The 27101-nt window shown below is 39.7% G+C and overlaps 1 protein-coding gene across 1 annotated transcript; it reads right to left on the bottom strand.

Annotated features, from left to right (window-relative positions):
• Positions 1 to 104: 104 nt before the first annotated feature.
• Positions 105 to 27101, bottom strand: STX17 (syntaxin 17). Its single transcript, XM_066327831.1, has 8 exons — positions 26974 to 27101; positions 20723 to 20904; positions 16694 to 16759; positions 10654 to 10873; positions 5387 to 5505; positions 5226 to 5276; positions 3582 to 3668; positions 105 to 2899 (listed from the first exon to the last, which is right to left on the bottom strand). Exons 2-8 carry the CDS (start codon positions 20843 to 20845, stop codon positions 2660 to 2662), a joined length of 906 nt encoding a protein of 301 aa, XP_066183928.1. The 5' UTR covers positions 20846 to 20904; positions 26974 to 27101; the 3' UTR covers positions 105 to 2659.

Below are 27101 nucleotides of genomic sequence, written 5' to 3' on the forward strand. Positions count from 1 at the left end.
GTGTGGTGCAATTATTTTAATAATATAAAACTTGGGAGGGATTAATCTTTTAGATGCTGAAAGGAAATAAACCCTGGTGTTCTTAGTAAACGCTCCACCCAGTCTCATAGGCAAAAAATTTTATTTGGTCTGAAAGAATTATTTATATCTTACAGTTTTTCTAAGTAACCTGCCTAGCAATTTAATTGCTAGTTTGGTTATTCACATGCTGATGTTTCTTCACATATGTAAATAACCCACCAATTTTAAAATATCATAGCTTAAATAACAGTCTCCCACATATAGTGTGTACACAATGATTTCAAATTGCTTCTGCAAAGACACAAGGGGGAAAAAACAGTTTTTGTGGTAGACATTTCATAAAATGAGTGCACATCAAGCTGAATTTGTATAAGCTGGGGCAAGAATTCAGTCTTACAAATTTAGATTGTCCTGGCATTATTCCAGCCTGGGGGGAGAGGATGGAGTCCACAACATCACCGATGTGGCTGTTGTTATTTAAATGCACGAGGTTTCACAGCATAGAGCAGGAAAGCAGAGACTGCATTTCAAAATCAAACAAAGGATCAACCAGTTTCTGATTAAGATCACTTTTTTTCTTAGTGTCTTCCTTTAAAAGTAGAAAATAAGTATCAAAGGAATGAACAGCCTTACTTTGAAGTTGTTACAAGCTCATTAACTGTGTTTACATCCAAAGTAGATGCATTGAAAGGAAAGGGCTTTTTGCCTGTCAGGAGGAAATGAGCTGAATTACACAGGTCATGTTTTGCACTCCAGCTGATTTTACCAGTGCCGGCACTGAGGCTTCAACACGTGCAGTTTTGACAATGTCTGCAATTGCTTGTGAGAACTATTCTTGCACACAGTGTTTCCCTGAATCTCAGACCTACTTAAAATAGACATAATGCTCTGGCTGATAGCAAATTCAGGATTTTAAAAGTGATAAGGAAGCACTGTTTAGAAAAAGTTATTTGTGCTGTAACTAACAGTTGCTTACAGTATCTCTAGGCACAAAACTCCATCATCTGTCATTAGCAGACAGTGATTTCCAGTGATGATATTAAAGTACTGGTTATTGAAAGGAAGCTCTTTCTATAGTACACTTCCCTGGACTGTGTTCCCTGCTAGGGAGCCTTATCTCAATACTGACTTCACTGTGCACATAAGAAAACAACTTGAACAGAGTTCAGAATGAATCAACCAATCTAAAAACTTTTAAAAAGCGGCTTCCCAACCTCAATTTCTGTTCCCCCAAATAGTAGCAGCTGTAGTGGGAAGTGTCCTGAAAGGATGGAGGTAGGACCATGTTCAGAACAGTAGATTATGTGACAATTGTACAATTATATGACAGTAACAACACGTTAACACTTCTGCATTTAGCAACAGAAGCTCCAGAAGCAAAAGGCTTCGTAAAGAGGGTAGGATAACAGGTGTCCACTATAAAAAGCAAGCAAAAGCACTGCCAGCATCTCATCCCATACAGGCTCCACAGCATGTCCCAAAGTCTTGAAGAGGCTGAGCAGCTACACTGCAGTGTAGGTGGAAGCAGAAGTTTTGGCACTGGAGAATAATGCAAGAGTGCAGCTGCCCAACCAAGGGTGGTTTTTGCTGTGAGCTCTATCAGGTTGACATTTCCGACCCTGTCCCTGCCTCCGGGGCTGCCAGCTGGCACTGCCAGCTGCTGCCCTGTGCCTCACACACCCCTGAGGACAACAGCCTGGGGAGGGAGTGGGCCTGGCTGCAGCACTGCCTTCCAGGGAAGCTGTTCAGCTCTCCCACCAGGGCACTCAGCTACAGGAGAAGCAAGGGCAACATCGTGCACTAACTGCTGCTTCAGCAATGTGAGGCTTCAGGTTCAGAATGCCAGAGCTTGGCTCTTCATCCTGTATGGTGTTCTCAGGACAAGCCAAGGAGCTGAACAGCTATGGGAAAGTATTACCCTCCAAGAGCAGCGCTGCAGTCAGTAGACTGTTTAATTCATAACTACACTTTGAGCAAGGTGGGGAGTTCACAAATGAACTGCCTTGCCTGGAAAGGGGAGAAGCTGCTTCCAAATGCTGATCTGAGATGGCTGGTGAAGGCAGATGTGATATATACATAACTTTTTTCCACTCTGCTCACCCAACATTCTCATCTTTTCTTATGACAGCACTGTGCACTACTGAACAGGCATAGTCAGTGATATCCTGGGGAATCACAGCAACAGTTTGGGAATCCAGATAAATGGAACTAAATTTAAAATATTATGAGCGTGAACAAATGATGGCATTTATTTCCTTTTCTTTGGAGCACTCCAATAAAAGCTCCAGCTTCTCATGGCATTCATGGGAAAGCACTAGGATTTTCCAAATAATTCTTTGCATTGTCTGCAAGATACTTTGTGCAAATTTGGTATGAAGCACCTGTCACCCATTATTACAGCTGTGAATATAGCTCACCTAAGAATTATGTAATTAAAAGTTATCCATATAATTTTCAAAGGACTGATGTCACCATGTCTGAAAAGAGAAAATTCTGACATGACTGTTTCAGCCCTCCCATGAAACAGAATTGTCATCAAAATTCACACAACTCAGCCTTGTATATAAAGCCTAAGGCTGCAAGTCTGTCATTAGCTCAGCTACTACACTGTGGTTCCTGGCCATAGTGAATCTATACTTCAGCTGGATTTTTTGGCACTTTGGTGAGAAAGCTCTGGACAGCTGGAAGAGACCTGCTCAATCATTTTTTGTTTTTTTCTTTGTATCAATTTTCCACCTGTGAAGCCCAAAATCCCACCACCAAGTGCAGCTGCAATTCCTGCTACTTTGAAGCCTGCAAGGAGACCAATAGGACCCCCCACCACTCCACCAATGACTGCACCTGCCACAGGCAGAGCTGCCAGCTTGTATTTTGCAGCCTGTAAAGGAAAAAAAAATTAGTTAGAATACTTGCTGTGGCGATGTGCATTTTCCCCTCACTGCTCTTGGCAATGACTTGACTGCTCAGTGATAAACTTTACAAATTAGTATTTAAAAAAAGTATGACAGAATATGCTAAAACCAACTTAAAATCATGTGTCCTGTATATGCAGTAGTGAATCACGTTCTTTCACGTGGTTCTAGCTGCTGTGTACACGGGGTGTTACCTGGTTGCCATCATTAAATCAAATCAGAAACTGAGAAAATTCTCAGACTTTTCAGTGATGGGTCTGACTCCAGCTTTGAGGTTTATTTAGCAAGTGCCATGGAACAGGATGGAAATGGCAGGTTATCATCAGCCTCTTGTTTAATGTTTATGTGATTCTTGTGAGCCAGTCACTGAGTGCACTTGTCTTTACAGGTAAACCAAAGTAACCATCAGAATAGTGTTTAAAAAGACCCCCCCCCCCAAAATTAAATGTATTTTCTAGCAGCCTGGATGCAATAGAAAATTACCAGAGAGATTGATTTTTTTTTTCCCTGCTACCTGTGGGTCATTTCTTCCTTATTTCCTTAATTGCTGGTTCCCTCAGCATTAAAGACTGCAGATCAATGGGGTTAATACAGAGGGTGGCTGGGAGGCAGAGCACCATTGATTCACCAGCAGGAGCAGATCCCTACCTTCCCCAAGTTTTTGGTTCCCTCTTCAACATTCGCAGCAGCACTGTTGACATGGTCTTCAATCCTGTCAATCTTCTCCTGCTGGGACTAGATGCAAAGGAATTATGAGTGAGGGAACCTGCTGGGAAGCAGCAGTGAGCCAATACACACCATTTTAATGCCTGTAATCAGGGCCCCACAGCAGCTTTCATCTGCACCCGGCAGCCTTAGTGGTGCTCCATGATTAGCATCTGATAAACTCTGCTGAAACTACAGACTTACTTAAAAAAAAATCTAAACTATTAAGTAATAATATGGGGTGGATATTAAACATTGTCTTGCTGCAGTTAGAGAAAACAACTCAAAACAAATTATTTCTAAATCTTTTCTATGGATAGAGGAATTCACATTCCAAAAAGAAAAATAATCCAAACTAGCCTGTTTTGTTTCCTGCTGAGTCTCACGTTCAAAAAAAAATTCTATAAAGGGCATTTATAAGATCAGTACTAACTCCAACATACAAAGCTGCATCAAGAAATCCAAGAAGTGTTTAATTTTGACATTACAGAACAATGACTTCAGAAATAGTGACAGCACAGAAAATATACTTGATGTTGCTCTGTATTTTACTGTTTGATTTTACAACAACATTCCATCCTTTCTCCAAATGCAGTCAGTCAGGTTCCCCTGCAGTCTCTCCCAGGGAACACTGGAGCAGAAGATAAAGGGGTCTGTGGGTTCGTTTGCCCATATTCTAATCTCAGCAGTACACAGGCTGTTTTATCAAATTTTCTCAAAATAATGAGATGGCTGATGTTCAGCTTAAAATAAAAGGCATTCTCCACTTTTTGCCTCATTCCAATTCAAAAATTGCTGAGTACACCAGCTCTGGTATTCATCTACAATGCAGTCCACCCACCTTAAATTGCTTGCTATTACATCTAATGATGGTTAAGTGCAAAATCCAAGAAGTCCTGGGAACAGGACCTCTTCCTTTAACCTTTAGAATACTGAATGGACATTTTTACAGTCCCATCCTAGTCTAATGGTTCTTACTTGGGTTTTTTGTATAGGTGAAGCAGCACATACTCAGCAGAAAAGATAAAAGCTAGGTTATTTATCCCTACTGACCCAATAGCAAGGAGATTAAAGAACTCTCCTAGGAGATGAGAATTGTGTATTTAAATTCCCTGTGGCACGGGAAGAACTCAACATTGGGAACCAACATTTTGCCAATGTGGTGAGAGCAGAGAAAGGGCATGATTAAGGTGAGGATTTTTCCAGCATTCCTGATTAGGTGAGAGAAGGTACCTGACAAACACACAACCTGTGCAGTAAAAGCTGTCACCATCATTACAGTTAGAAATTGTAAAAACAAACAGGACCTGGGTAGGAGTCTGAAATCAACACTGCAGAGCTTCTGCTAAGGTTCAGCTCATGGCCACATGCACTAGCTGGAACATTGTAGCTGCTCCAGCCACAAGAACTTGGGAACAACTCCCAGCACTAATGCTGCAAGAGGAGACTGCTGCCTCCTCAGGGTGTCACCTTGGCAGAGCCTGAATCACAGGAGAGACACAGCCTCTTCTGTCCCCTCCTAGGAGTTACCCATTCACCCTATTTTGTAGGAGACTCTGTAGGACAAAATGCAGAAATTATACTCACACAGACTAAGAGAGAAAACTCAGTCACCAACTGGCTGAGCTCAATCAAGTCCTGCAAATAAAAAACAAATGTTATTTTGTTTTTAAATTTTTTTTAAAAAAAATTGTGATAGTTGATAAAACCAAGAGCACCAACATGGCAGGGAGGGAGTTCCAACATACCCCTTCTAAACTTTCCCAGGACTCAGCTGCATTTTCTTCCTGAGGTATTTCTGGAAGGCGGGAGTAGATCTGGATCAAACTTTGGGAGCCATCCTTCACTTCCGTGTTACATAAAGTTTCTGAATGAGAAATATGATGTTTATAAATAAATGCACTGAACCAGGAGGCAGGTGTTTTGCAGACTTTCTCACTCTTAAAGTCTCTCAAGGGTAACCCAATACTTAATTCAAGTCAAGCAACAGTCCCGAAAATGATCATATAGGGAGAAGCCTTACAGCACTACACAGTTTCTTAAAAGGATGTTATTGACAAAGAAATAGATTCATTTCTATCAGCACATTTTCAGAACCAGTCCTGAAATGATACTAAATTATACTCCTGAATTCAAGGTCATTTAATTCATTTTGTATCAACCAGGCTGAGAAAACTGAGCTTGGGACAAAAACTTTTCATTTACGTACAACACATAAAAATGCTGTGCTCCCAAAACTGAACAGTTATTCATTTTATGACTGATTATCTTGCTACTGGTTTGATTTTTCAGCCACTGAGAACTAAAATAAACTGGAGGAAAAAGCTTTCAAAGCAAAAACAGTGAAACCCAAGTAATGTGGTGCCCAGCATTCCATGCTGGATCAGTTGGGTAAATGGTACTGAGGATGGCAGACATTTGCAGCTCAGTGCTGTACACAAGATATTCTCAAGTATATTCCTCCCTAAATCACCTGGACTGAATGCAGAAGACATTAGGATGAAGTATGGTGTTAAAACAGGGAATGACAGACAGTGAGGTGGCACTGGGGAGAGCAGATACAATGAACAGGCACACACACACCTCCTCCAGTCAGAGCTCACTGCAGAGCCACGGACGTGTCTCTAATTGTGGACAACAAACTGAGTGGCAATAAAGCAAAATAAACAAGTTTAGCTTGTCAGTACAAGGACTGAAGAAGAGCTTGGGAGTCTGAAAGGCAGACTGGAGAAGGTGTGTATGTAAACACAGTGCAAAGATCATCTCAATTCAAGCAACTTCCATTTCTGAAGAGAGATCGCTCCTTCAGTAGGACACTGGCGTTTCCTTCCTTGGGAAGGCACTCCCAAGAGAAAGCTTATTATGGGGAAGGCTGATTAGGTATGTCTAACAATACTAAAGTGTAAATATTGTATTAAAATCTTTAGATAAAATGATTGTGCCAAGGTACGATAATAATATTATATAACTGTTACAGCAACAGATATGACCAATGGAAAACAAATAAAGATAATCATATTCATAAAAACATCAGTAATAGTGCATGCTTATTCATGGAATTAATTTAAGATAAAATAAAAATGATACATTTTCATAACATTTGTCCATTTCTCAACATTTTTATGCCATTATCTCAAAATAGATTAAGGACCCAATCTTCCTACTCAGTAGAATTCTAACATGAATAAAGTTGATATTTAGACATAATTACTAAGTAAGCAAAGTAACAAGAATGCACTTAGCAATTTGGGGGCTTAATTTGGGCTTGTTTTTCTTTCTAATTATTTCTACCCCTTTTCCTTCAAGAATCCAGACACAGAAGGCACTTCATGTTCTACAGTCATCACCTCTTCTTCGAGAACATATTTTTGATTACTAACCTCAAATTAATTAAGGTTGTATACTCAGTTCTAAAATATTCCCTTCCCCTTTTCAATATAATTAACCATATATCCAAATGTGTGCATTTTTTGAGAAAACTGTTCTGCCACATACTCTGACATTTATCACGAGTTTTGAGGCTCTTATTTCAGTTCAATCCTACACAATCCTATTTCAAAATCAAATTTCTTCTGCCCCGAAAAGTGTACTTTTCCCTAATCAGCCATATGCACGCTAAGTTGGTTAAAATTAAAGTATTCATAATACAAAAGCAAAATAAAAATCTCACTAAGCAAAACTGCCTCCTCCCAAGATCTTGCTGTGGTCTGTTCCTAACAATCTATGCCAACCTACTGCAGAAAAGCCTATTCTCGGGAGTGTGTAAATGATACCAAAATTTCGCATGACACACATTCCAGAGAAATTAAAACTGTAAGTAGGTTTACATGTTATCATTTTGTAATAACTAAAAATCAGCAAGAAAAAAAATCCTCACAAAATTTCTGTATTCACCTTAAAAAACTAAGGTAAAGAACAGGAAGGGTAAGAGGTGGTCACATCTGGGCTGAAAGTATGAGTAAGAAATTTATATTCACCACTTCACTTTTTATCAAGTCTAACCAATTTTAATAGAATTGAGAATGGAAGTGACTCCACCAGTTCATTTATACAGCATCTCCACAGAAATACAGTAATACAAAACACCTCTGCAGATTTCAAAGAGGAGCTTTACACCTCATTACACTCAAGATAAAAATCTAATGCTCTGGAAGATTCAGTATGTTGCTTAAAAGATTTTAGTAATTTTACAAGTGGAGTCTCATCTTTTGTTAATATTTGTTTAATATGCAATTAAATTCCATTTCTACTGGCCCTCAGTTGAGGAGGGTGAATGGGGGGGAAGGGACTGTATCATATCACTGACATGCCTTCTAAATGGGAGATTTGAATTTGTAAACTCCTTCCTTCTCTAACAGATGGGAAGCAACATGCTACAAAGAATGGGCATGTACTGAACCTCCTTTGATTAAGATCAACAGCAAAGATTTGCTGTCAGGACTGCAGCCTCTAAGCACAAAAGAATAGAAAATATACTGGGTGTCTGGGTTAGCAATTCAACAGGGCTGCTTGTACATGCAGGCAAACTTGAAAAAAAGATCTATTTAATTGTATTTAGTTGTCTGCCTGTCTGTCTGTTTCACTTTAAATGGGGTGAATTATTTCCACATTCCTGAGCAGACTTGCAGATGCCTGTCATTCTAGTAATATATTTTCTGTTCTTCTCATCCCCATCTTCCTAATGAATTTATTTGTCCTTCTGAAGTGCTGTTATACTCAATATTCTCCATACTTCAAAGGTATTCCAGATTTCAAAAGCAGTCCTGTTCTTTGAAATTAAACTCTAGTTCCCATTTGCCACCTATGTAATTGTGTAAAACAGAGAAGCAGTAAGCCAGGACAAAGCCTTTCCAATGAAATACTGGAATGTACTAAGAAAAACTGCAGAAAGTCACAAACAGAAGAGATATCTTAAATTTAGTTCTGATCATAACAGAGAAGAGCTCACAAAGAGACTGAAAGCAATGGCTAATACATAAGAAGGCAATCACTGAATATTGAAGACAATGAGCTCTCCACAGAAAAAATGTCAACAAATTGGGTAAAACGATTAATAGAAATTATGTGGAAGAAGTTCCTAAAAGATAAAGGACTACAGAATTGCTGGCAGACACTAAGTAAAAGGCTGTGCTAAAGATGACATCAAACTGTCCTCATGCAGAGAAAGATAATTATGGCTTCAGCAAGAGCTCTTCAATGCCCTGGACATCAAGAATTTGACACATAACGTGTGTCGTGTTAAGAGTAAAGAAAAACATAAGCATGGTAAGTTAATATCAGGAGGACCAGGACATAAATACATTGCAAATACCAAGAGGCATAAATGGTAGCAAGGAGGTTTCTGTGAATGTTTTTGAAATTAGAGGAAGAGCAAGGATGTGGAAGTGCATTGCCAGATAAAAAGGTAGTTTTAAGCAGGTATTTGATGCAAGTAACTTAAATAAGAAAGAAAGAGAGACAGGCTGAAACATAAAGAGAACAGGTTAAAAGTATTTGGATGAGCTAGGCCTATTTAGGGTCTGAAGGTTGGATTAAATTCACTCTAGAGCATTTTTAAGAAACAGCCTCTGAAATTTCAAGCATATTTTTGAGAACTTGAATAAGGTGGTCCCAGAAGACTGCAAAAGAAGAGACTTTGAAATCCACCAAGTTATTAGACCAAACTAGTGAACATCCAACTACAACATGTTGAAGGTGTTGAGGAGGTTGAGATTTTTTATGTCAGAAGCCAATTCAGTCTTTTCTGTTGGCAAGGTAAGAAAAGTTTTTTACAATGGGGGTGGTGAGGCTCTGGCACAGGCTGCCCAGAGAAGCTGTGGATGCCCCCATCACTGGGAGCGTCCAAGGCCAGGTTGGATAGGGCTCTGAGCAGCCTGGTCTATTGGAGGTGTCCCTGTCCACGCAGGAGGCTTGGATCTAGATGATTGTAAAAGGGTCCCTTCTATCCCAAATGGTTCTATGGCTCTGTGTTTATCTTCATGTTCACAAGGTTTTCTGATACTACTGCACATGACATTCTTGAAAGCAAGCCCAGCTGTCAAATCTGCTTTTCTCCCTGCTCAACCACAAGGCTCACTGGCTTGTTAATCACACTTGAAAGAGTTCTTGTAGTTCTGCATGCAGCAACAAGAAGGGTTATGAAATCAAATCTGACAGCAGGTCCTTCTACAGTGCTCCTAAGATTGCTCTTTCAATTCTAAGACACATGAAATGCTCAAATCATTTTAAGTAATACTGCTACTACAGCAATCAAACTAATTACAGATATGTGGAAGGGTTTAATCCTGACGTAACCAACCTTCTCACAGATCATCAGGAGAGAGCACTAGTCAGCACCAGGGCATAATAGACTTCTCCTGAAGACAGAATGGTAGAATGAAGATTGAAAGACCTTTTACACAAAAAGGAAGGAAGACCAGCAAACATATCTGATTTCTAGCATGTCGCAGTATGTTTTCAAAATCTTTTATTTAAATGGATTTATACTCCTTTCTTGTCAGTTACCAAGTTAAAATGCTACAGGACGAGATGTTCTTTACCTAGGGACTTGTCCCTCTTTTCCATATATTTCAGCAATGCTATGTTACACTGTCTGTTGTATAAAAATCTTCTGAGTACTTCTTCACTGATTCAATGAAAATGACAAAAATGATAACTTGCACATAATCAAGTGATCTGCAGGGGGGAAAGAAGAAGCCAAGCTACCCTGAAACATGAATGTAAGTATTCTGTTTCTTATGAACAGTCCACTATTTCAAGATCCAAGGCTACAGGATCTTTGCCGTGGAAGGCCATAGATATTTAATTTTTTAAGATACTTAAGCATTTCCTGCTTATCAAAATTCAGTGACAGGTCATGACATAAGTGTGAGGTAGAGAAAGAAATCTACTTCCCCATTAATAACACTCCTCAACAGAAATCTCATTTGTTTACTTCATTTATGTCTGGTCAGAGAAACTGCACAGTGGATACAATGACAGAGATACAATAAATACAGAAATTAAATTCTACTACCTTGTCCTAGAGTTGCAGATCTGGTTAAAGAGCCATCCTCCTGTCCTTCAAGTTGCCTTTTAAGTTCTTCTGCAGATTCAGAATGCAGCTGCAGGAAGTCCTTAATGGCAATGGAAGCTTCCTCTTTAATGGGATTTATCATTCTCTGCAGAACCGGGATGTCTTCCTGCCGGACTCGCAAACAGAGTTTCTCCATCTCTCTCATATTGGCACGAAGTTGCTGCGAGAGTATTAAGAGTTATTTTGTAGCTCACTGAGTGAGAACACTAGACAGCTCCAGTGCCTGGGAAGCACCTATCATCTTTATGATAAAGGAAGAAACATTTTTGAAGCCATCACCATCACTGTTTTGATTTTTCTGGTTGTCAGTTTTGTACTTTATCCCCTTCTCCAAGTCAGCTTGTTTTATTTTGAGTTTTAATTACAGTATTTAACTAATTAATTCAATGTATAATCACTGAAGTTATTTCTATTTCTCTGGTCAGTTCAGGTCTTCGCCAAAATATCTGCACAAGTTACAATAACATCCAAGTAAAGTAAGTGACTGCTTCTCAAAATTTGCTTTTCTTATAATAAATAGTGACTGTGGTGATCACAGGACCCCAGGATACAGTCATTCACAACTCCCAGCTACCTCAAAACTATCATTTCCATTTTGTGAAGATGACTTCAGGGACAAAGGAGAAGGATTACTTTTTTCTTTAATTTTTTTTTTCAAATGAAGGACAAATATATTTGATTGGAATTTCAAACTTAATAAAACATGTAAATACTTCTTCAGTTACTAGACTTCTGAGAAGATATAAACTGTTCACAACTAGCGAGGAGAGTATATGTGCAGGCATTTCCCATGAGATAAATTTCTTTTTGCATTAAAAATAAAGCAGTTTTTTATTGCTTGGATTTTAAAAATGCACACAAATTTTCTCTTCCTACAAATGAAAAGAAGAAATTGACACCACTTATTGTTTTAGGACAGAGTTTTATCTAATTATTAAAAAAAACTGTAATAAAAATATATTCTCTGCATTACATTACTGTGATACAATAAATTCTATACTTTGTTGCATTATTTACCAATTGTTTTGAATATTCTTCTCAGAAGATAACAAGAGAATGGACTGACACCAATGAGTAGTTAGAAACAGAAAGGTTTTTTCCAGAATACAAACGAGGTACAGGTAATGCCTTAGAAAGGTAAAACAGACTATCTGCAAAAGCAAGATCTAGATGGAACTAATTTTATTTATACACACTAGTGGAATTAATTGTTTTTAATATTTATGAAAAAAATAGTAGAAAATGTAATTAGAGAAGAAGGAAGGAAATTATTCAACAACATGTTGAAGTAACACTGCACGAGCTTCCGAAGAAAGAACTATTGATTCGTTAAAATCATGTGTCAAATTACTAAGATTAGATTAGATTATATTGTATGCTTTCGTTAAGAGTACCATTAGCCAAATTAGGCTGCATTATTCAAGACTAACCTCAGGTAAAACCACTGATTGACAATTTTAAAAAAGAGAGATACAAAAATCTCCAACTTTGGAAGAAACTGAGCTGAATTAGAAACAGGGTAGCCAGTAACTTTCCTCATACATTTCCCATCTCTGTCTACCTCGCGCTTTCTGGTATCTTCCCCCCATGGTCTGCACCCAAGTACTGGCAAAAAAGAAGAAAAAAGACAAATAAAAAAGAAAAGGGAAAAAAAAACCCAAAGAACAAAAAAACCCACCAATGGTTCCACAGCAGCTCCTTTTAGAGAAAAAGGAGAATTTTGCAGTTGAAATTGCTTGGGATCTGTACCACTGCAGCTGCTACTGGGGCAAATTACAAGTTTGTGCAGTGATCAACACAACACAACTGGCTGATGGGACTTTGCACAGATGCTGAAGAGAAGCTTCAAGAGGTATGAACTGTTCACTGATCCCCACTTCCACTGATCATTTTTACCTTGCTGATCAAAGAGAAATATTTCTGAGCAAGATGGAGGAATTAGATAATGATATTTGCCTATTTAGTGAAATTTCATTTTAGTAGCTTTTTCTTTGTGGCTTTGATGAGAGGACTCTTGTTCCACTTACTGTCAATTAAACAGAAGGTGAATGGATTCAGCCTAGCAAGAAAGTTCAGCCCTGCTGCGAGGAGATACATCCCAGGAGCTCACCAGGGTGTAACATCATAAATGTTATGGATATGCAAATGACTGTGACTTCTTCTCATAATTTTAATGGCACTGAGTTTAATTTCTAGGTAGAGCATAAAAGGGTATCACTCTCATCCCAAGTGTTTGCACTTTTAAAACCAAGCTTACTTAGCGAGGAAGGCAATACAAAATTCTCTTTTCATTTGTAGGAACTCCTGAGTTTCGAACTCTGCAAATTCAATCCAAAAGGCACAGATTTTTTTAATAATAATTGCAATTTTGGTCCATTAACTTCCAAAATCAAACAACAATATTTTTTTTCAAGTGGCTTTCTCACAAAAACTGTATGAAAACAGAACTAGTGAAAACCTTGGGAAGTCATCCCTTCAATGTAGAATCTGCTCTCCCTGTGTTATTTCTGTCAGTTGTTTATCTAATCTGGTCTTCAAAGGACTTCTTCATGAAGAGCTACAAGCTCCTTCATACCTCACTGCCGGAATTCAGAATACTATAACATTCCCTTATGTCTAACAGAAATCTCTCTGACCTCAGTTTAAACCAGGCATTTCTAATCCTCTTTGTTCAAAACAGGGAAAGACAAGCCCTGTCCTCCCTGCAACCATCCTCTCCATCTCTGCAGACAGACAGCATGATGCTGTCAGGCACTCTTTGGGCAAAATAACTCATTTTTTGATCTTTACAAGAAATCCTGTTTTCTCAATTTCTGACTGCATTCACTGGTCTCTCCCTAGTTACTTCATGACTTCCTTAGAAGTGTGGTGCCCAAACTGGACAGACTATTCTACCTGGGATCCTACTGCTGCTGACTGAAGAGATTGTAGGAGAGACTACACTGACTGCTCTCCTCTTTATATATCCCACGAAGTTATCTGGCTTTTTGGATCACTTCTACTGTGTCCCTCAAGTCTTAAAAAATTATTGGCCTGTGTCTCAGGAACTCTGAATTTAAGGATATCTTTACCCTGCAGATGGCCGCAGGCTGCAATACTGAGCTGATTTTACAAGATCCTTCACTGATACCACAAAGAATCTCCCGCAGAAATAAAGTTTTCTACGCTACTCCTTATGCCCTCGCAGCATATCTGCACAGTATGCCAGAGAGGGACCTAATCTGAGGATCATTTTAGAAATGTTACAGAAAACCTGAGCCATACAACTGAGCTTTGAAGACTTATGCAAAAAAAGAGCTGATCAGAAACTACCTTTAACTTGTAAACCATTTCCAGCTGAACTAGAAACCATAAAAGTGAAAAATAAAAAATAGATTAACATTTTTCAAGCAGCTTTCCAGATGAGACTAACACAGCAGAGAGACTATGTCAGCCTAAATATGTTTTGCAGAGTCTCTTTTTGTGGGCTGAATACAGACTAAAGCCAGACTTCATCTACTGCATTTTCCTTTTTTTTTTTTTTTTTTTTTTTTTTTTTTTTTTTTTTTTTTTTTTTTTGGTTTAATATCTTATTTCCTCTCTAGTAACTGCAGCATTTCCCTTCCTCTCACCACCAAAATGATCAGGGCAGTCCTTAGATCTTACAACAAAATATTCCCCCTTCACTGAAATTAACCTAAACCTTGCAATAATTAACCAATTATGTGGTACAGTTGGAATGTATGCAGACAAAGCCTAGAAAACTGCAAATTCATTCAGGCCGTAACATTTTAAGAAGTCCATGGACTGTCCCTAAAAATGAAAATATACAAGAGCACATTCAGAAAAACTAATACATGATATACAAGATCTATTTTCTCAGTATTTTTGAAAGGGTCTCTTCATGTCCTGTGCAAAGATTTATCTGTTTTCTTCATCTTCTTTTTTAGAAGAAGTTTTTAATGTGGCACCCAGTCACTTGAAAGCAGAGCAACAGATTTATGCTCATCTATACTTCTATTATAATTTTGACCATCATCAAAATTACAACAGAAGTAATTATTCTGGGTAAACTGAAAATTCAGAAAAATGGCTAATTATGTGCACATGGATTAAATGTAGAATGGCTGTGCATATATTTGTCTAAAACCTGTGGTGGATGCCTTGGGTCAATATTGACTTAGGGATTCCTAATGTATTTTTACAACATCTAATTTTGAGAGCAAAGTGTGTGCTGCAGAGAACATTTGGTATCACAATAATTAATCTGATTTCTTTGCAAACAAACAGATCACAAGTCCATCGGTAAACATTTAAACAGCTTACAGCAAACACATTCTACATGTCATATAATTTATTATCAAGTAGTCCAGACTCCTAACTATTTAATTAAAACAAAGAGCCAGTCTGCTCTTCTTGCACGGACCCAGATACTTATTCTGCTCTCTGGGTACCAGAACGTGAACCACTTCAATGCAGCTAGATCTGTATCCAGAGCTAGAAGCAGTAAGAATTAAATAAACCTAAAAAAATTTACTTTGACTGAAAGTGAAAACAGCAAGCTTTAGATTCAAGACAAATATACATGTTTCTAGAGACAAATAAGCAGTCTTCTTATTAAAGCACTTAAAATATCTAAAAATAACAGGTTTAACACAATTTTTTTTTTCTCTAATTACTGACAGGTTTTTGTCTTGCTAAAGAAATGATACTGGTAATTTAAAGTTATAAGAGAAGCCTTTCCCACACTCAGATGTGAAAACAGATTAGAGAACAGACAAATAAACATATGCTTATCACACCGCACCTGTTAAAATGCCACTGTTTTAACAGAACTTCCACCTTTGGAAGCCTCTTTGAATATGAAGAATAAATTTGTATTAAAATTTCAAAAGTACTTGGTGAAACATCAAAATACATAAATTCAATAATTCAAACCTCCAATGAGCAGGAATATCAACTGGATTTCACATGTCACTTCATATAATCTACACTAAACAAAAAGCTCACTAGCACCTTCCATTCCTCAGAAAAGACACATAACTCCAGCTCTGCCCACCATCTAATTCTGTTGTTCAATCAGGATTAAGTTCTTCTTTCTGAGGTGAGTTGGTGTTGAGGGGTCTAATTTCCCACAAGTCAGTAAGACACTGAAACAAACATGGGAATTCACAATATTAGAACTGTGAGCATTGGTTTAGGACTGTGCCACCTGTGCTGGCAAACCCTGCTTGTCTACCTGCAGTGTAGGTCACCTACATTAGCAAAGACAGGACTCTCCTCTGAACAACACCTATGAAACCAACACAAGATGCCTCTCCTGGCCAACACACATCTGTCCCCAGAATACTGTCAGTGCAGCTGTTACAGCCACCAGATGTTATATCTGCCTCAGCAAATTCTGTGCTGCAGATGTGGTCTGTGTTCTTCTGTACTGATTTTGTACTGTATTTTGCCTGTGTGCTGTCTAGCTGATGTTTGGCTGAGTTTCTGCATCATCTTCATCAAGACACAGGTATTTTTAGGAACTGTATGATTCACTGTGTGCTGAGTTATGGATGCCTATGGATGAAGTTATTGAGATGCCTGTGCTGACAAATGTGCTGGTATTTCCTCCCTGATTTTATCATGTGCATCAACAGATGTGCGCATCAAACTAGTAGTCCAGATGTTCTCTATGAAATCATGTTTTAAAATTAGTAGTATCCCTTATTACAAGAGCTATCTTCTAATTTAATAATGTAAGAGAATAGTTTGCAAAAGATCAGTCTCCAAACTTTTGTTTCTTCACGAATACGGAAATATTTCTGACTGTATTTGTGTCACAGGACACAATTAGGAAATCCCTAATTTTTAAATGAAGTAAAGCACAAGTGTGTGCTTGCTTGTCAAATCCACCTGTCAAATATATGTCTCTCTGAAGGTCCATCCCTGAGGTAACCAGGGATGTTATGTTTCTAACTCAATTCCATCAGCAGCACAGCCATTTTCACATCCTTACCTGAACCGTTCGTCCTGCGTTGATGTGCTCTTCGTGCAACCTGTCCCAGAGCCTGCATCTCTGATACTGAAACAGAGGAAAAGGACTCCTTAGAATTGCTGTTTTTACCAACTGGTTATGCAGAAAAAAAAAGCCACCTTTGGTAAATGATCACTTTAATTTTCCAAAACTGACAGTAAAGAAGTTGAGTCATAAACAATTCCACTGCAAAATTAGAGAGGTAAATAGCAATATATTTTGTGAAAAAAAATGTTCAATGTATTTTACTGAATTGCAGACAACCAGGGTTTCAGCATCAGTTTTAAACACCCAAGTGATATTGCATCCTGACACTGCTGTGGCATAAATCACTTAGTGGGCAGTAGAACAAATGGCAGAAGAAGGAGAAAGGAGTGGAACAGTTGATAAGCAGTACTGGGTATATAGGACAACGAGGTATCTGGTATCGGATACTATTGACAAAGAAAATGGCATTCATTACACAATGCTGCTGTCTACATTTACACTGAACATTTCTATATATTACAAACACAGCTACAAGAACCATCAGGCCAGATCTGACACCTCCATGAAGCTCCACTAACTTCAGTGGGAAACTATCCACACAGTACTTCCCATGGGACAGAGACCAAATTATTACATTAGCAGAGAGCAAGTTTAGCAAAAGAAGTGCATATTATCGCATATCAACCATTTCATCATTAAAATAAATCAGTCCCTGCTACAGGCAGTTGACACAACTAATACAGAGACTTTAGCATGAAAAAGAGTAGTAAAATAATAGAAGTAAAAGCTGTCATTCCTGGAAACTATCAAAGAATGTATTAATGTATATATTTATATTAAAAAATGTATTTTTAATATTAGACAATATTAGAATATTTATTTAATTGTTTAGATAATAAGGCAAAATATTGACCATTATTTGTAAGGTATTTTTATGTAAAGTTTCATTCCTCAATTTCTTAATAAGCTTTGTTACCAGTACTTTATCTACAGCCTCTATCTTTCCATAATTATTTTCATAACATTAGATGTCACAGCAAGAAGGATCACAAGTTACTCAGCTGCCTAAAATACAAGGAGAAATCTAAAGTTACTACTTCAGAGCAAAAAGTTTTTTCATGTTAGGACTTCGTAGTGCTATGGAACATAAAAGGGTTAGTGTTTCAACAAAGTCAGATTAACGTCATCCTTCTAGGAAACGGAATAACAATAATTTGCTATGCCATTAAAATTACTGCCAGTGTTCTTCAAAATAAAATGGACAAAAAGCCCTGTACCAATAGTATATCCTCCAACTTAGTCACTCATGAAAGAGTGCTGAAACAGGAATTTCTGAGGTTTTAACAGAAAAGATTTAGGGGAAAATCAACTATTTGATTTCAGGTGACTATAACACATTGTCGAAATAACTAATAATAAAAGAATCCTGTTATCCAGTTAAGAAAAATTCCGCAAGAAACCTTTACTGCTCTTCGTAATTACTACCAGAGATGTTCAGCACATTCATCTGCTTAATATATTGTTTTGTTACTTTGCTTCAAAATTCAGAATATGCTAGTGATGAGCCCAAAGAATCCAATGACTTAACACACCAACATTCACGTGGTCAGAGAATTCCTCCTTGTTGACTTCCCTTTGTCATGCAACACAAAGTAGGCCATACTCCTGGACAATGTTCACCCTGGGGGCCTCAAGGATAGTAAAGCTCAAGAAGAGATGGTATTGGCATTTTATTGTGGAAGTTGGGGCTGTTCAGCCTGGAGAAGAAAAGGTTGCATGGAGACCTCACTGCAACCTGCCAGTATCTGAAGGGGGCCTACCAGGAATCCAGAGAAGGAATCGTTATCAGGAGCTGTAGTGATAGGACAAGGAGCAATGGGTACAAATTGCAAGAGGAAATTTAGGTTAGAGATTAGGAAGGAGTATTTTACTGTGAGGATGGTGAGACACTGGAATAGGCTGCCTGGGGAGATAGTGGATGTCCCATCCCTGGCAGTGATCAAAGCCAGTTTGGGTAAGGCCTTGAGCCTAGTGGAAAGTGTTCCTGTCCATGGCAGGGGGCTTGGGACTAGATGATCCCTAAGGTCCATTCCAACCTCTTAACATTCAAAGATTTTATCCTGAAGAAATACGTGTACAACTAAGGGAGGCCCGTGAAGTAAAAACATCTATGGAATTCTAACCTGTTATGTCAGGTCCAGAGGAGGACCACAAAAATGGTCCAAGGGCTGGAACAGCTCTCTTGTGAAGAAAGGCTGAGAAAGTTGGGATTGTTCAGCTTAGCTCTTGAGAGAGCCTACTGCAGCCTTTCCATAAATAGAGCTTAGGAGAAAGACGAAGACTTTTTACTAAGGCCTTTAGTGACAGCAAAAGGACTAATGCTTTAAAACATTTAGAGGTTGAGAATGGACATAAGGAATTACTTTGTAATGAGAGTGGTGAGGAACTGGAACAGGTTGCTCAGAGAAGCTGTGGATGCCCCAGCCCTGGAAGCCTAGGCTGAATGGGGCTTTGAGCAACTCAATGTAATGAAATGTGTTCCCAACCCATGGCAGGGGAGTTGGACTAGATGATCTTTAAAGCTTCTCTTCCAACCCAAATCACTCTGCAGTTCCTTATTTCTGTGATATTCAATCATAATTGTGCTACAGACAAATAGTTTGTATTCCACAACAAACACATAAATTAACATTAGGTTACTCTTAGACACTCAATCTCTTTTGCTCTGTGTTTATTCTCCAGAGCCCTCTTTAGAAACTTTCATGCTTCTGCTTTGGATCCCTTCCATCTCTCCTTGAAAGTATCCACTGGATACTTTCATGGATCTCTTGCTAAAAGCTCTTCAAGAAATGCCTTATACAAATGTCCACATAAGACTGCAGGAAGACTCAGGCACCCTCATTTCTCATGTCACCTTGACATATCTTCCCATCACAACAATGGTCCCCAGCCAAAGATAAAAACTGTTTCTCACAACATCCTTTGGCATAGTAACAAAAAATGAAATTGAAACTGAAAGCAAGAGAGAGAAAGTGTCTTACATCACTTTTTTCTTAAAGGATTGTTGCGTATCACCAACAAAGTTTAGGGCAGTAAGCCAAACAAAATCTCCACCTTCCTGTACTACCACGTCAATTGCTGTTATCTAAGAGACTTAGAGACAGCTGTACCTCTTCTGGATACACATGCATTTTATTCCCTCTTGAAATGAAACGCCATCCAATCCATGGAATATACTTTAGAAAACAAGAATTTTCCTGGGGAAAAGATGGAAAGAAAGAAAAAGTATAGAGAACTTCTTTCTTAAGGCTATAGCTTTTAAGTCTTCCAAAATTGTCATACAGAAAGTTGGACTCTCATGCTGTTGAGAAGCAATGATGATGAATTTATGGTAGCCACTTCCTCTGAAAAGGTGTATTCAAGGTCAAATTTCATTATATATTGATTTTATAGTTTCTTCAAACAGTGATTTAGGAGATTAATTGTTTGGACTATCTCTGGAACCTAAGGTTTAAATCAATATTCATGAAATGAGGTTAGAGATATTGGCTTCATCATAAGTAAATAATGTTACTGCTCTAAGCAATTGGACATAATTAGTGATTTTTGCTTAAAAGTAGCCTGTAAAATAAACAGGATGAGATTCTATAAAATTATCCTTTTACCTCTAGGGATGTTTGGTTTACATGGCTGAAAGTTAATTTTACAAAAACTATTGAAGAGAAAAATCATCATGACAGCTCACAAAAGTACTGTAACACATTAATTATGGCTAAAATGCATGTAAAAGACATAAAATGCAAATTATCGTACAAGTATTTCAACCAAACTACTAACATTGGTGTTTACTACAAATGTAAAGGTCTTTGTGCACACAATTACAAATACAGAACTTTCATCTTTAGCCAAATTTGAATCAAAGCATTTTGTCATCAACTTCTCATCAAAAACTCTACATAACCTTTCAGCATGACTGCTTCGATACTGCAAAAATAACTACATTTGCAAAAAGCAAACACTAACCTTCTCAATATTTATTTGGTGCTTTCTTAACCTTTCCAAATCTGTTGGAATTGCCACTTTAATGAATTTCTGAATTGCAGGTTCAATTCGGCGGAGTTTAACTTTTTCCTCATCTTCAGACATCCTAAAAGCAGCTTTCAAGTCAAGAGCTGTCCTATATACCTTCACCAAGGTAAAAAGTCCTAAAAACCAAAAAAATTAAACAAGAAAGGTAAACTTCAATCACTTTTTAAAGAAATCAAATCAAAATACAATAAATCAGTCTTCCTAATGATCACATATCTCCCAAAACCACAATTAAGCAGTAGTAATACTTAATATCTGGATGTTTGCATTTAAATGTATTATCTCTACTTACCTGCAGGCTTTGAGGATCATTTTTCATAAAGCTTAACACTAACAGGAAGAAAAGTAATTAAGGCAGAGGTAGACATGTTTTGCAGCATAATGATACATAAAAAGGTTTGAAAAAGCCTTCCAATTAGATGCTTTGATTGATCAGAGTCCACATTTTGCCAATTCACATTCAGAATCACCTGAAAATTAGTAAAACTTGTCCTAAAAAGACACCAGAATAGAATGAATTTTGGAATTCCACCTCCTGGAAATGTTAAGATCTCCTGAATGAAGACTTGCACTCCAAATTGCCTGTGTTCCCTACTGACAATGACTAAGGCATCACCTAGCAAGGGGTATAAATAGGCCGCTGAAGTATTTACAGGACCAGTAGGTACATAAGCAGCCTGAATTCTCTTCCCTGCACAGTGTAAAACATAATTTTTGAGTTTCAATTCTCTAAAAGAGAGATGTGTAGAATTGTATGCAATAGCATTTATCTACAGAGCATAGGAGTAACATAAAGGAATTCCATCATGCTGGATGCACACAAGGGGAAAGAAGACATGTATGAGAAAGTTTTGTCACAAGTGTCAGTAAAAAGATGTGCTAACCTGGCTATATGGAAGTACCTGAAGTACATCAGCTACTGTATCAGATTTTCCTCTTTCAGTAACTAAACAGATTTAAAGCAATAAACCCAGCACGATCCTCCTGCAGCAGGTGATGGACAGCAGAATGTAACAGGTTAAAGAACATTCCTGTTTTTCATACAGCCAAACATATTATCAACAGTGAAATCAGACATAGTTTTTCTCACATCTACCTATGGTGTGAAAATGCAGAGGGAGGGTGTTGATGTTTTTCTGAGACCTGTGATTCCTGCAGGCAGAGAGAACATGAGACACCAGCTGATGACACTGGGTCTTTGACTGAACTACTCAGTGCTCAGCCCCAGCCCTCTCGTGCAGGCTGCAGGGAGCACACGGACAAACCTGCTCCAAACCCCAAGGAGCCAAGTGGGAAGCATCTTCCAGCAAGAAAAGGAAAGCACTTCAGGTATAGGGAGGAAGGTGGTTGCAAATAAAACAACGCTGCATTATTCAGGAGAACAGAATGCTAACAGAAGACTCTTCTCCTTTATCTATCCCATTCAACAAAGAAATTGAAAACTGTGGAAAGCTGAATGTTTACGAGTAGACCAGGTTAGGGGAAGTCAATCTTTAAGGTTTCAATGATGTCGGGGGGGGGGGGGGCGGTTCCTCACCCGAGCTTTAGGTGGTTTAAAGTCCTTGGCCCTCTAAAAGCCCCGAGTCGCATTGGTATAAAAAATGGTATAAAAAAGCAGAGTCCTCAAGGTCTGTTTTCAGGTTTCTCGTGTTGTTTATTATTCGATATCTCAGAATTTTCTCTGCTCCCAGCCGAGGTCCAGACAGCAGCTGGGACACGAGGCGACTGCCCGCCTCAGGGGATGCCCCCTAACATTTATACAGATAACTACGTATTGGTTATTTACTATTTTGTGCCAATGCCCAGTGCCCACATTAAAAGTGACATTTCTACTTTGCTCCAATCCACTCTAACTACTTTGTGCCATCACCACCCCAAAAGATGGAGGACGAGGAAGAAGGAGAAGTACATGAGGTACCACCCAAATTCCACCATCTTGTCCCCATTTACTTCTATTCTATAAATTCTAAAGCTACTGAATTCTATATTGTCTACTGTGCTAAACTACTAATTTCACATACCAGTGGTTTGTAATTCCTTTTGCAATGTTGGAACCTTTTCCCATGGACTAAAATCAAACCCGGTGTTTTCCTGGGCTCTGTGCCAAGGTCTCCAAGCCCCCAGGACCGGCTCCATGCCCCCCTGTCCAGGGCTCAAATTCCCTTCCTCGGGTCCCAGGCCATCCAAGGGGATGTACTGGACTCCAACACAATGACACATCTTTTCTTATTTCAGAAACTCAAAAGGAAATTATTTCATCAACTGACTTTGCAGTCATTGCTAAATCATCCCCACTTCAAATTATAAAGATACACAATCAAGAGGTCTTACAAACACCCTTCTAACCCAAGGCATTTAATAGTAACCTTCAAATAAGCACGCAGTGGATGGGTGACCTCACACTTTTCAGGTTGCAAAAAGAACTTTATACCTTTCCTATTGACTCACTCTTTTCATCATTCTAAAAACAGCAGCTTAAATGCAAGACGATTAACAAATATATCCTATTATACCTTGGGCACTACAGTCCCTAACTTTTGAAAGAGGCACTCATATACCACAGTTGAACTCTATTCTGAGTTTAGAACTGATTTCTTTTTTTAATAATGTCCAAAAGATAATAAGCATCGTACTCCAAACTGCAGTACTTCCTCTTCAAGCACACATTTAATTTCCTGGCAGCTTATACACTAATCCATGAGTTTATGAGCTAGAATTAATTAAAAATTGGTTCCCTAAAGATATTTAATAGCCATGTCATGCTTTTCCTTTATACTGAATCATCCTGAAGAAGCGCTGATGCAAATTCTTCAAACATGTAACACAACTGTGAACTCACAGCAGCACACAGAGCATTCTGTCCTAGAAGAAATAGAGCAGAGACTAAGCTAAATTCACCATAACTTTGTCCTTAACCTTTCATGACATCTGGAGATTGATGAGAGTCAAAACTGATAGTCTGGATGACTTACAATCTGGAGCACTGTGAAAGCAGAATTAACGTAAATAATGGTCATGTGCCTTGGGTAGATGACCTGAATTCTGAATTTTGAAGATTTGGCTGCATGCAGGGCTCGGGGTAGTCATTTTCATCTCATTAAGAATTTCCAGACAGTAACTTCCATGACAGTGTCTACCAACCCCTTAAAGACACCGCTGCCTAAAACCCACTGTGCAGCAAGTTTGAAAAACTAAGAAAGAAATATAAAAACTCCTTACATTCTCATCAGGTGTCCTGCTTAATTGTCTCTCAAACAGTGTAGTAGCTTCTGCAACAAAAATTCTAGGCCACAAATTATCAATGCAATGTCTCACTTTTTTTTAATGTTTATATAGTATTAACATTAAATAAAATTAACATTATGCATTTCTGCTTGTTGCTGATACAGTTTCAAGGAAACCTTGCATACTTTATTTGACTTGTGTTCTCCTCAGCATAACTTTAACAATTCATTTCTGAAGTAATAATGCCTGTTCTTTCCGCTATCACAGCGTAACAGGACAGTTTAGGTTGGCAGGGATTTTCTCATTCCATCCAGTGCCAGCTGAATCAGATGTCATTGCACAGGCCCTTGTCCAGTCAAGTTCAAACACCTCCATGGATGAACACTCCACATTCACTAGACCCCTCCCTCAGTGTTTGACTATTGTCCAGGCTAAAAACAAACAAACAAAACAAAACAAAGACCTTCCCTGTAGCTAAATCAGTTTGTATCCACTGCTCCTCATCCCACTGTCATGCACCTTCAAGAGCAGCCTGGCTCTACAGCTTCCACCTGCAATAGCAAGATCTCCCCTTCCTTCACCTTCTCTTAAGGCTGAACAAACTCACCTTTGTTTTTTCCAGACTATGCTCCATTCCTCTAACCAGCATGTGGTCGACCACAAGATTTGGGTCATTTTCTGTAAGGCTGCTCTCCATCAAGTCCTCCCAACCTGTTCTAGGTGCAAGGCTTTCTTATTGGATCCGCTGGAATTTCTGAGGTTTCTGTTCGCTCCTATCTTCACCCCATCAAGATCCCTCTGTGCAGCCACCCTATCCAACCTATGAACCACTCTCCTCAGGCAAGTGAGAACATCGCACTCAACTTCAGCTTCTTTAGGAGGGTGATTTGTGTCTGCCCTTGCATCTGAGTATCAGTGACTGAAATAACACTAATTCCGAAGTGATCAAGACCGAGATGCAGAATAACTTTCAGTCAACTACGTAAATAAAAAAAGACATATCCAAAGCAGGCGGTAGCAGCACAAGTCACACAGCGGCAGTCAACCAGAAGTAAAATTCTTCCCAGGTATGGTAACATACTTGTGATGAATTTCAGATAATGCTGACAACACACCTCAAATGTTAACACTCGTGAACTTTCATTAAACTGCCTAGTATTCTCCACCGAAAGCCGGTACAAAAATGCACAACAATCCTCATGAGTTCTGTTTGCCCAGGGAAACACAATGTAATTCACTGATTTGATCTTCATTCACTAACACTTTAGACAACCAATGCCACTAGAAAAAGTACCTCCAGCATAAATGCCTTGTTGATAAGGGTGGAAAGGCCAAAACCTTTTTTCCCTGAAAATATAATTAATTAGACTATAAGGACATACAACAGCTTTTTCCCTAGGGTGACCTGAAACATTTCCTAGAGTGGTACCGGCCCCAAAATTGCAGGGACACCATTCCTCACTTGGCTGAGGCCTGTAGTTAGTGAGGAACACGCTCCTGTGGTAGGCTACAGCCAAACTGCACTTCAGGACTAAATTATACCTTTTATTTTTGTCTGTAAGATGAATCAAAAGAAAATAACCTTGCTATGTTGAAATAAGGCACAGACACCAGCCTGAGTGTGTTCACAAAGTAACATGAAACTGCTTAGTGGGATAAACAGCCACACGTGTGGGATCTCCCACAGAACACCCCGAATCAGCAGCTGTACATGTAGACTGTGGCTTGCAGCAGATCTGTGCTCTTGTGGATCACCTGGCAACACAGACTTGATCCAGGCAAGGCAAAGGCACGTGACTGCATTTTGAGAAATCAGAGCAGGCCACAGGCATTTTGTTTTGGATTTATACGTTTAAGCCAGCTGCAGAAAGGCAGAAAATATCTAATGACTAACACGTGAACACCTTCTGCACAAAGCTGAACCAGTGGAACGAGTCTGCAGTGGGCTGACACCTGCCTTAAGAGCCCACAACAGTCCAACCAGCAACCAGAGCCCTAATACTGAATTCTTGGTATTAACAAGAATGACACCTCTGGTCTCACCCCAGAACCACACAATCTATTAGGTTGGAAAAGACCTTTGGGACCATCAACTCCAACCTGTCAGCACCATCCTGTCAACTACACCATGGAACTAAGCACCACGGCCAGTCTCTCCTCAAACACCTCCAGAGGCAGTGACTCCACCACCTTCCTGCACAGCCCATTCCAAGGTCTAATTAACCTTTCTGTGAAGAAATTCTTCTTGCTGTCCAACCTAAACTTCCCCTGGTGCAGCTTAAGACCAGCAGGTTTCTGGAGGCCTATCCAACCTGTACCATGCCCTGGAAAGGCAAGGTGAGCATCAAGAAAGCAGAAGCCTAAAAAATAAAGACAGGCTTCAAGTCTTATATAAAGGCTTGAAGCGGACTAAACTAGTTCTTTTTTCCTGACTTACAGTTTTAAAAGCTTGGGGAACACCAGGCTTAACAAACTGTCACGCTACAACGAATAAGTAAATAAATAAATAAAGAAAACAATCGAAGCTGGTGTGACAAGTTCCGTCCCGATCAGCACCCCAGAGCCCGACCGCGGCGGGACGCGGGGCCCAGCGGCTGCTGGGGCATTCCCGGCTGGGCAGCCGGGGCCGGGCAGGGCCGGGAGCGGGACGAGCCCCCGCCGCTCTGCCCCGGGCCCGGCCCAGGGACCGGCCCAGGGGACGGCGGCCCCGCGGCCTCGCCGAAGGCCCGGAGCCGGGAGCCGCGGGGGGAACCCGGAGCTCGCTCGGCGCTGCGGCTCCCACCGGCGCCGTCCCCAGCGGCCCAGCCCGGAGCTCACCGTGCGCCGCCAGGCCCCGGCCCGGCCTTCCCTTCGCCTCGCTGGCACGGGGAGCGAAAGCGAAAGCGGAGCCGCCCCGCTGCCCGCTGGTCCCCGCTCCCTCCGCCCCCCGCCGCCCCCGGCCCCTCGCCCCGGCCCCTCACCATGTGGCGGCCGTGCGGCAGGCGCTGAGCGCGGCCCGCGGCCCCGGGACGCTGGGCGGGAGCCGGCGCTGGGCTCCCCCTCCGCCGCGGGGCGCGGCCCAGCCCCCGCCGCCACACGCACAGCCCCG

This window comes from Sylvia atricapilla, chromosome 1, assembly GCF_009819655.1.
Source record: "Sylvia atricapilla isolate bSylAtr1 chromosome 1, bSylAtr1.pri, whole genome shotgun sequence".
Taxonomy (NCBI): Eukaryota; Metazoa; Chordata; class Aves; order Passeriformes; family Sylviidae; genus Sylvia; species Sylvia atricapilla.

Bases quoted from the DNA above. Each gene is read 5' to 3' on its own strand.
- STX17 (XM_066327831.1), bottom strand. From the start codon at position 20,845: ATGTCTGAAGATGAGGAAAAAGTTAAACTCCGCCGAATTGAACCTGCA. The intron at 16,760-20,722 runs GTTAGTGTTTGC...CCTCTGTTTCAG, and splicing joins ACCAAATAAATATTGAGAAG to TATCAGAGATGCAGGCTCTG. The intron at 5,506-10,653 runs GTAGTAGAATTT...TTTCTCATTCAG, and splicing joins ATCTGCAACTCTAGGACAAG to AAACTTTATGTAACACGGAA.